Source organism: Olea europaea, unplaced genomic scaffold (assembly GCF_002742605.1).
Source record: "Olea europaea var. sylvestris unplaced genomic scaffold, O_europaea_v1 scaffold2486, whole genome shotgun sequence".
NCBI classification, from domain to species: domain Eukaryota; kingdom Viridiplantae; phylum Streptophyta; class Magnoliopsida; order Lamiales; family Oleaceae; genus Olea; species Olea europaea.
In genome coordinates, this window is record NW_019243086.1 from 75,323 (window position 1) to 86,680 (window position 11,358).

The 11,358-nt window shown below is 35.0% G+C and overlaps 1 protein-coding gene across 2 annotated transcripts; it reads right to left on the reverse strand.

Moving 5' to 3' along the window:
* Positions 1 to 1,493: 1,493 nt before the first annotated feature.
* Positions 1,494 to 5,352, reverse strand: LOC111382385 (G-type lectin S-receptor-like serine/threonine-protein kinase At4g27290). Of its 2 annotated transcripts, none has more exons than XM_023006337.1 (7): positions 3,813 to 5,352; positions 3,546 to 3,674; positions 3,298 to 3,455; positions 2,778 to 2,988; positions 2,257 to 2,494; positions 2,026 to 2,176; positions 1,494 to 1,933 (listed from the first exon to the last, which is right to left on the reverse strand). In XM_023006337.1, the coding sequence occupies exons 1-7, from the start codon at positions 5,095 to 5,097 to the stop codon at positions 1,628 to 1,630; spliced, it is 2,478 nt and encodes an 825-aa protein (XP_022862105.1). In that variant the 5' UTR covers positions 5,098 to 5,352; the 3' UTR covers positions 1,494 to 1,627. The 2 variants fall into 2 exon arrangements, with proteins under 2 accessions (XP_022862105.1, XP_022862104.1); XM_023006336.1 differs by having other exon boundaries at positions 3,543 to 3,674.
* Between the last annotated feature and the right edge of the window lie 6,006 nt (positions 5,353 to 11,358).

The window sequence follows — 11,358 nt, forward strand, 5'->3', positions numbered from 1 at the left end:
AAGGCCAAGAAAATAATTCATGGTTACTAAATCTTTGATTTTGAACTTCTCATCAAGTGATATTTTGAGGATAGTGATTGCAGAGAGGTCATCTCCGGCAACTAAGATGTCATCAACATAAACTAAAACAGCAGTAAAAGACGAGCCAATAGTCCAAGTAAAAAGAGAGTGATTAGTTGTAAATTCATAGAGAACAATGCAGAGGACAATTTCGAGTACCAATTACGCAAAGCCTTCTTAAAACCATAGAGAGATTTGAGTAGATGACAAACATGAGTCCCTCCTGGAGAAACTATCATGTAGACCTGCTCATCTAAATCTCCATGGAGAAAGGCATTATTGACATCAAGATGATGAAGGTGCCAATAATGGGTTGTTGCAATTGCCAAAACACAACGGATAGTGACAAGTTTGGCTATAGGAACAAAGATGTCATGATAATCAAGGCCCTCAACTTGAGTATAACCATTGGCCATCAGTCGAGCATGCCACTCAATGGAACCATTTGCATGGAGTTTGGTTTTGAAGATCCACTTACAGCCGATGAGTTTCTTATTTGGAGAAAGAGTTGTAAGAAGCCAAGTATTAATAGATTTGAGTGCTCGAATCTCAGCTTGCATAGTATTGTGCTAGTGGGAATGCCGGATAGCTTGAGAGTATTGAGTAGGGTCAGAGGATTGTCATAAGGTAGATAGAAAGCAAAGTAATTAGCAGAAAAATTATGATATGATATAGAATGGGAAAGGGGTAAAGGTAAGGTAGGACAAAATTAGTCAACAATTTGTTCTTGTCATTCAGTGCTCAAGTGATTGCTCAATGCCAAGCTAGATAATTGTCGCCATTGAGAGGTGTATCAACAAGGAACTGGTTTGGTTGGTCAGATGAGTGCAAGAAGTATGGGGATGACGCATTCGTGAGAGACTTGTTGGCATCCAAGATAGGGGATTTGGCCATGGCAAAAGCAAAGAGATGGAATTTCAAAACCTAATGCCCTTATACCATGTTAAGTTTTGTATAGAATGAAGTAATTTCATTAATTGAGTTTGCAATACATTGGTGTATATAAGCATATAGAATTCGCAATGTAAAGAAACAAGACTAATCTAGGACCAAATATTTAACAAAGGAAATAATATTTAACAAAGGAAATAATCCCTGTGATCCCTATAATCATGGTTAGTAATAATATTGAGTAATAGTTATGTATGTGTGGTTAAAATTAATGTTTATTTTGACTAAATTCATAAAACGCTCATAAATTGCTTGCTAAACAGGGGCTTAATAGGTTATTACTCCCTGGAAAAGATTGAATGATCCTTCCATTGTAGCTATTCTCACAACACAACCATATGAATTTAATCAACTTAGTGTTCAAACCAATTTCATGATCAAATTTGATTACTCGGGAATGGAGGTATGTGCTTTGACTGTTCATACTACAGATGCATACATGACTGTAAAGCCTTAGGAGAGGACTTGAACCTAGGACGTGATTGCTAATAAAAATAGATCCTCCAACTACTTAAATAGAAAATTAACGTTTATAATGAATAGAAATACAATTTAGCATTCCGGTTGAAGAATAACGATAAAAGCAATATCGGAAAAACAAATTTAACTTGTTAACTTATCGTGCTTCCATTTGTGTAACGGTTACTTGGTTTATTGAGCTGGGTGCATTTGTGCTACTTGAACTTTCACCAGCAAACAAATCTCTTTCTGTGAAAAAACCAGGTTGCTTTGCTTGAGGCAACTCAACTTCATTTTCAAGCATAAACACTATCGAAGACATGCTTGGCCTATGTTCTGGACATTGTTGAACACACAACAGTCCTACATGGATAAATCTCAGCACTTCTGATGAATAACCTGAAACGCCAAGGTAATCATCGACGAATTCCAGTGACCTTCCTTCTTTATACAACATCCATGCCTGTACTAATTGAACTCATGTAAAAGACCACCTTTTTGAATCCAAGTGCCATAAGGAATAATTTCATTACAATGTGAGTATACAATTCTTACATGTCCAAGAAGGCTATGGTGGTGATCTCTATGAGAAAATCCTCTGTTTCTTTTGCCGCTTACAATCTCAAGCACCAAAACGCCAAAGCTAAATACATCTGATTTTATTGAAAACATGCCATCTATAGCATATTCTGGGGACATGTAGCCACTACATGATCAAATTTATCGGGCACCAATGTTATAAACAATAGAATAGCATTTCATAAATTATGGGATTGAGATTCTTACTATGTTCCAACTACTCGGCTCGTATTAGCTCCAGTCTCGTTTCCTTGAAAACTTCTAGCCATTCCGAAGTCTGATATCTTCGGGTTCATGTTAGAATCTAGTAAAATGTTGCTAGCTTTGAGGTCTCTATGGATGATTCTGAGACGGGAATCTTGATGGAGATACACAAGTCCCCGAGCAATACCATTTATAATGTGAAAGCGCTTAGGCCAATCAAGTACTGCACTTCGCATTGGATCTGCCAAAAGTTCGACTCTTCTTGTGAGGATAATTTGTTGGGTAATTGGAAATGAAAAATCAAATCCAACATCTATAAGAACATAACTTCAAACAAAAAGGAGCATGAAACTTCACATGTTGCAAAAGAACAATGTTTTGTACCCTATATCAGAATTGATTAGAAATTTTATTCTTCAGGACTTGGAAAATGTGTTTGAAACTTCTCTATGTCATTAAGTGTAACTTGCACTTAATGATAGGACTTGCTATTGAGATAATTGTGCAAAGTGAATATTTCTTACCGAATATAATCAAGTCGAGACTTCTATTGGGCAGGAATTCATAAATCAACATCTTTTCTTCTCTTTGAATGCAATACCCTAGAAGTTTCACAAGATTTCGATGTTGCAATTTAGCTATACAGATAACTTCATTCTTGAACTCATCCAGTCCTTGAAGGGAATTTCTAGATAGCCTTTTGACAGCAATTTCCTGCCCCTCCTCCAGTACGCCCTATATCAGAAATTATACATTTTAAAGGTATTTGATTTGCAAAATGGCAATTTGCATATCATCTTCCGCTCACTTTTTACATCTAGTGTGATGTTAATATATTTTTGTATAAAAGGACTTAATTTCACATTCAAAAGAAGAGTAAATTTCCAAATGATTATACGAACAACATATTTGATACTGTTGTTTATTGATCATCCATAAATTTGGGACAGAGGATAAATATCTGAGAGCATATATCACTAGTGTGATGCCTCCCCTGTTAAACTAAAACTGAAAAATGAAAAAAAAAAAATTATTATATATTACCTTGTAAACAGGTCCAAACCCACCCTCTCCAAGCTTGTTATGAATTGAAAAATTATCTGTAGCTTTAATTATTGTATATAAATCAAACAGCGGCAGTTCTATGTCTTCGTTTTGACTTTCCTCATTTTTACGGTCCATAAAGTTGTCTTCCAGCCTCCCTGAAACAAAGTGATTTCAATTAGTTGAGTGTGGATAAGCTTGGTTTCTCCTATTGCCTGTAGCTGAAAATGGTAGATTTTTCTTACTACCTGTTCTGAGCCTGTGATTTCTTATCTTCCTTCTTCGAAGATACAGCATCAGACTGAGCCCAAAGAGAACCATTCCTATGGACAACGACAAAGCTACTTCAAGAACTTTTCTTTTTTTCCCTTCTGAATCTGCAAAAATTTATATCCAAAAAAAATGAGTTCTTTTTCAATGATATAGAACCTCGAAATTGAGAAGTATACAGATCATCTATAAAGGAAAATAAGACAAGATTAAATATTTGGGATTTATATATTACATATTGTTACCTAATTCAGATGAAGCCATTCTGATGTATATATCTTCACCTTCTTCAGATAGTTGTTTGATGTTAATTAGGTCTTTAAACCAAAGTAGGCATCCACTTCTCCCTCTGCTTATATCCAAGTAAGTATATGCTGTACAAGAGCAATTTTTTAAGCATTCTACCTTGCATTCTTTGAGTGTCATATTCTTGTTAAACCAAGAATATTGCGTATCTGGCAATTTAATACCAGAGTACTTGAGAAATACATCTCCGTTTTGACAATTCAAGGGAGTTCTACGAACACACCTGTTCGACCAATCTCCGTTGGACCATCCATCTGGATCTTTAGGCAAAAATTTATCGAAACATCCACAAACCGGAGAATTCGCAATATTGCAACTACCATATGCACCACACAATCCATAAATATCACAATTATCTGTGGGTGCAGTAATGCATACCACCCACCCCTGTGTTCGATTGATCCAAGTCGAGCGCTGTCCAACACCACTTGCCGTCAATGTAAACTTTGAAATAACTGATCTGTTCAGAAGCTCAAAAGAATAGTAGGCCTCGTTTTTATTCAGAACTACTCCGTATTTGAAAATAGGATTTTTCCTCAAGTTTGGATTCCCACAATAGCGGAGTCCATTCCAAGGTCCAGATTTATACTGCACAACAGAACCTTTTTTCACCACATGTTGAGGATAGCCAGTTGGATCAAAGTTATATGTAAAATCTCCCTTAGATGGATCATCATTGCTCTTCCATGATGATAGATACACTTCATGACCAGTTCTGAAATTCCAACCAAGCTTCATTCCTGAGAACATTGTGTCAGTCGGATAATTAAAACTCTCCCAGAGGAAGTTCTCGGTGTCATCATCATTTGTTTCTTTCACGACAAGGTTTCCTGAGTCCAGCAATTTTGCAGCCGGAGCTTTCACAGGTCGTGATGTGTTAGAAGACCATATGATGACACCATTATTGTCGTTTTGCAGAACAAGAAGTCCTGGTACGACAACCTTCAACAGTCCTGATCTGTTGGTAAGTGGAACTTCTCTGTTGGCAACCCATACCACCGTCATAACTGTTATCTTCTTGTACCACATGCCCACATATCGATTGTTGGAATTTCCCAGGCTAAAAAATCCCAATTCAAAGGTTCCATCCGACGAAACTATGGTCTCACCATCTCTAAGGATCTGTGAAGTAGTTATGGTATCCCCTGCATTGGAAATCTTTGGGACTAACATTAACAAGGTTAAAATAAAAATTAAGGGGAAATCTTTATTCAATAGCTTCATGGTTCTAGTTCTGCCTATGTTTGTCTGCTCTTCTTGCTTAATAGAATTGATATGCAGGCAGTTAACAGCAGCATTATTTCATATCGACTGAATGGATCAATGCTTATGAGGTTTGAGATATTGCGGGTTCAAAAAAGTCATCCAATTGGCAATCTGAAGCAGTATAAGGTCAAGAATATGCTTCAAAATTCTAGGCATGATTAGATTTGAAGGAGATTTTTCTTACATCTAGGGATAGAAACGTTTACTAGTCTTCGATATATGGATTATTCTCCTTTGCTGTTTCCTTTACTATTGACTTTGAATAATCAGGTCTTGCTCTTTATGCTTGCAGAGTCAACTTACCTTACATGAAAATATGAACTATACTCTTTGTGATGCCGTGTTATTAATCCTTTTAATTACCATGTCCATCTTAAGTAGTTGCATTAATATTATATTTACTTTTAATCATCACAATTAGCTCCATCTTGACTAACCATGCTGTTGCAGTGGAATGTACCTTGGACGCGTTATATGATCGACGTGCCTAGTAGCTCTAAACTTTTTTAAAACAATGTAAATAATTCATTAAATTTACAATTCAATTTACCTTTGACACCTTGACAATTAACTTGTTTATTAATTTAATTATGATATTTTTATAATTTTACTAAGCTCAAATAATTATATAGTGTATATTTTGCTTATGGTTAGTTTTGTTTATAGATTGATTAGAAATCGAATTGGAAGATTTCTTTAGTTAAGAAAATTTTTATGTAAGTTAATTCAAAATAATAATTTGGATTTCTATAATGGAAATTTAGTAATCTAGTCAATCATCTTTATGGCTAAATAAGTCAATAGAGCAAGATTAGGCACCTAAGTACTTAGTTAACATATTGTATGCTTACTAAACGTAACTAAATTAGAAGTAATGAACCTTCCTATTTATACATTTCCTTGTAAATTAATATATATGCTCTTCATAATTCCAAAAGATTATATTTGGCGTCTCCTTCCTGTTTTGATTCTGCATCATTGGTTAAGGTATTAAGATTTTAATTTTCACTGCTATCATATGTGAGTTCAATTATAATTTCATGTCATCATTAGCCATTGCATTTCAATTGAAAAATATTCTACTTTATCATTTCAATACCCATTGTCCCACACGTGTATACACATGCATATAATTGTATTTTCACCAAAACAAAGTTTGAACGCGTAGACCAGTGAGGTCAAATTTTGGGTTGATTTGATTGGCCTTTCTTTTTGGTGTATGTATTTTGTTATATGAGAAATTCCTTTATTTGATTAGGTAAACTGTTAATATTAAACAAGAATTGTTTCGTGTCTCACGTCTTGTGTCTTGACTAAGAAATTGTAAGGATTCATATTTTGTGAACTTTGAAAAGCACAGAGGCATATGATGATCCCTCGATCTCGTTCTGTAATAAAAAGAGCTAAGTTGTTAACGTTTCCCTTCATAGGTAATTAAAAAAAGTAAAGGACGACTTTGTTGTATCCGGGGGCATAAATGATACAATTGAAAACCTAAGTAGTCTATCAAGTAAAGGTGAAGGACCACGATTCTAATTTTCCCAAAACTAAGAAATATTCCTTTATAGTTCGTAATCGCAGGTTCCGTCCCTCAATTCAGTCGAAATGCCCATATTTTCAAGACCCATCGTCACTCGATCACGCATCAAAAACAGACTCTTGGTCCCCTCCACCTTTCTCTCTCTCACCCTTCTCTTCTACCTCAACAACCGCGGCTCCGCTGAACTTTATCACCAAGTCTTGTGTCTCACGTTTTGTGTCTCTCCCAATTTTCATTCATATGGGGGATTGTTGGAAAAAATTGAGTAAGCAGCTCACTTTTGGCACAATTTTCGATGAGACCCATTGGTCCAATGTGGAATATCAAAGTTGATATGTGTTCTCCTCCGCGAGAACATCAATTTCATGTATTTATTTTCCAAAAATGAAGTTCGGGTGAATGAGAAATTGGAGCTCAAAGTTGGTCATTGAAAGTTGGTTTCATAGGAAAAAATTCATTTATCCCCATAGAAAAACCAAGGAAACTTAAACCACTTTATAAATGGCTATGCTTTGGAGATGTGTAATCATGTGTAGTATAGAGACTTTCTCCATGTGCGTGCGCAGGAGGTGTGCAAATCACGAACCGAAATGACTTTCGGACCTTGAACTTGAGTGCGAGCGCGACCTGCGCACACGAATGTCGGACCAAACAAGGCAAAAATGGCCCCATCGGAGATCCCATGTTTTGCCAATTTTTTTTGGCTTTCTCCAATGACTTTTGAGTTTTTAAACTGTATGGTACATCAATTCAGATACTGGGCTCATCAGGCCTTAATAAAATTATTAATGATTTCAAGAATGATGGAAAAGGAATGGAAATCAAACAAATAATTGACAAGTACAGATAATTGAGTGAAAAAACCATTTATTACTATAAGTGATTTGTTGCAATACATTTTTGCTAATCCTAGTGGATATAAGTTGAAAACAGAGGACAGTCCGATGAGTTTCAGAACGTTTGTGAATTTATTGGCAAAATGTGATTGCAGATGGGCTTCTAGGAGACTTGAGCATGTGCTAGTCGTAATTATAAAGCTCTTGAATGAGCAAAAAGCTAATAATCTTAATAGAAAATGTGGTATGTCCAGGCATGAGCTAAGGGAAGAGGCAAGAAAATCTATTGGGGACACAGGTTTAATTGATTTTGTGCTCAAATCTATCAAATCTTTTTGTAGTGAATAATCAAATTATTCGATGAACAATAAACCACTAACTCGATTAGTGGAATTTACAATTTATGATGCTGTTAAAGAAGCAGAAGGATTGAAGTGGCCAATTTCAAGAATGGATTCTGGTTGTAGATATTCAAGAAATAAATTGGAACAAGCAGCAAAAGTTGTGGTGAATATTTTGATACTTGGGAGATGATTCAATCCTCAACAAATGTCTTTGCTTGCTTTTAGTTGTTTTGTTTTGTATATAAAATGTTTATTGTTTTGTTTTGCAAATCTGATAAATCAAATGGCACGTTACTTATCTTTATTACATGTTTTAAATTTTAATTGTTTGATTTGGTGTAAGCAAGGCAGAAGAAGATTAAAGAAGGTGCCATTTGGACAATTGGCCCATCAATTTATCTAAGAAGGAATATTAATACAATGTGAAGCCTGCTTTGTTGAGGTGAAGATTTTAACTAAATTCTGAAGTGATGTATAATATCTATCTATCACGACAAGGCCACGGTCCAACTCTATACTGCTTAACTGTACCTTTTTTAGGGGGTGATTGATAGACATTTTTATGTAAAAATGCATTTTAAAATAGTAAATTGATATAAAATGTATTGTTCAGAAATAAGGAAAAGTTTATGATTTACGTATAATATTATTTTAATAAAGAATAAGTGGTTGAAAAGAAAAGAGAAAAAAATGCATTTTATAAAAAAAAAAAAAAAAAAGGTTACCAAACGGGGTCTTAATGATTAAAATTTGTGGATATCCATTAGGGTCCATCCAAAATTCGGAATCTTGCGAAGCTGAATCAGAGTTAATCTTCCATGATGAGAAATATGTCTCTCTACTAGTCACAAATTTCCAGCCAAACTTCGTATTAGGTGACTACATATCAGTTGGATAATCAAACTCTGCCGAAGGAAATTCTCCGGCCTTCTTCATTTGCGGCTTTCACAAGAAGATTCCCGAATTCAACAACTGAGAAACTAGAGTCTGACACTGACAGGACTTGATGCTTTAGTTGACCATATGATGTTATTAGTATTGTCAGAAAGTTCCAGAAGTCCTAACTCGATGACCTTCAACACGGCCGATGTATTTTTTTAGCGGAATTTTTCTGTTGACAGCCCAAATTACAGCGTTAATAGGTATCTTGTTGTACCAAATTGCTACATGTCGATTATTTGAGTTACCTGGGCTGGAAAATCCTAGTGTAAATATCCCCACCCTAGGAACGGCAATTCGGCTCGTCAGTTTGGACTGCCCGTGGCTTAGCTCGAAAAGAGTCCGAATCAGCTCGGGCCGAGCCCCATTTTGGGAGGACGGGCAGAGCCCAAGCATGACCCACAGGCCTTGGAAAAAAAAAAAAAAAAAAAAAAAACTGAAAGGCCCCATTCGGCTGCCTTAAAAGGCAATTTACTTATTAAAAAAAAAAAGTGAGCTTACTCAACTCGGCTCGAGCCTAATTTTTTTGGCCGAGTCTCGGGCCCCGAAAAAAGCTCGCACATTATACCCGAGCCACTTGTTGACATCCCTATCCCCACCCCAATGAAACTAGAGTATCACCGTCTCTGAGTATCCGAGTTGTATTTACGGCGTCAATTGCAGAGGAAATCTTAAGGATGGATACAGAGGATGATTGTAGAAGAAGAAAAGATGTATCTTTAATTGATTTTTTCTTGGTTCATCTCTATCTTTTGTCATGATTTTGTGTTACAAGGAAATTTCTCTTTTGTATGTCCACACTTGGAATTCTACTTTGGACACTTCAATCGCATATAGACGGATTACTTGACATGCCTGAGTTCTAGATTGTTCAAAATTTGGACATTCCAGGCCCAGTTGGAGCTGATATATGAAAAACTTTAATTGACTTGAATGTTTGACAGTGAGTTTAATCACTGAGATATATATATTTTTTAATTATATTATTAAAGAAAACCTAATTTTCAAAGAAAATGATGACAAGATTAAGATCATGGTATATGGAAGTTTTTGTATGAAAATAAAGATTATGGTGAGAAGGAAATTTTTTAATAGGTCCATTCAGTTTCAATTGAATAAGCTCATTGACTGATTGTTTTCCTGGGGATTTTTATTATATAATTAGCCTTCTGTTTGGTCCGATTCTTGAATTTTTGTTCTTTCCCATTTGATTTTATTACAATAAACTTAGACAAAATTTGTGAAGAGGATTACTTGCAGCATTGGGAACAAAATTGAGCCAAAAAAGGAATTTCAAGCAACCGCTTTTCAATTTTTTTTTATTTTTTTTTTTTTGGTGAAATCATTTATTCAAAATTTAAAATCGCCAGGATTTAATATGTGTTCTAAAAGTAGGATGGCAATGGGGAAATTTAGTTGGTAATTATTAAAATTAAGGAAATCCAAATAAAATAAATTTCTTAAATATTAAAAAAACTCCCAAAAACATTAAGCACATGTTTGAACCCATTTTCAATAATTTGTTTTTCTTCAACTCATTTTGCAACCGCATATTCTTTTAATAAAATAATTTCACACTTAAATTTAAAATCTTTTTTGCTTTTCAACCACATGGTATCCAAAAACTTACTATTCCAAAATCTATTTTTGCCAAATAATGGGGCTCAAACAATGGCTAAAGAAATCCCTTACATTAAAAAAACCAAAAATAAAAAATAAATAAAATTGGCACAAATGGTCCCTAGCCCATGGGAAGTGTGATTTTGTTCCCTTTTTTTTTTGCCATGTAAATCCTCTACCTATGGTTAATTTATCTGAGCAAACAGTCCTATTCGGTTCTTTTTTATTGCAGGGTCTGTTTCAGTCTATTTAACGATAAAAAGTATTTTTATTTTTATTTTAAAAACTACAACCCCCTTACTTTTATTTAAATGGAAAATTTGAACAAATGGTCCCTAAAGTATGACCCTTGTGAGCAAATGGTCCTGAACATTTCATTCTTGTAATTGATCCCCTCAACCTATTGATTTTTGGATAAGTTTTGGTGTATATAAAATATGTACATAGGTTTGTCGCAAAAAATCCTTTCGAATTGTTTCCATCCATTTTGCTATTAAGCATATCTATTCCAATAAAAAAGATGCTGGTTCCTTTGACCCATTTATACACTTAAGGGAGGATTTGTGCAAAATTTCTTCTCGTACTTCACTGAAGTCATAGTCAAAACTCCATTTACCAAAGGGACAAAGAGAGAAATACCATGAGAGAGGAGTGATGGTTGATTTTCATATTTTTCGGTTGTTACAATTGTCACTCATAATGTTGTTATCATTTTCACTTTAGATCATTTTAAATCGTGACATTCTCTCACTTTTATTGCTATTTGTATAATTTCTTTATAGGAATGATTAAAAAATTTGTTAAACCCAATATCCGTGGACCCTGTTGAACAAAGCGGGTATTACCAGCCTAATAGGGTAAACAGGGTGGAGTAGGGTCTCAAAGTGGGAATGGGGTCAGTACGGAAAACATGGTCGCCGTCTTGTTACCCGCTTGTTAA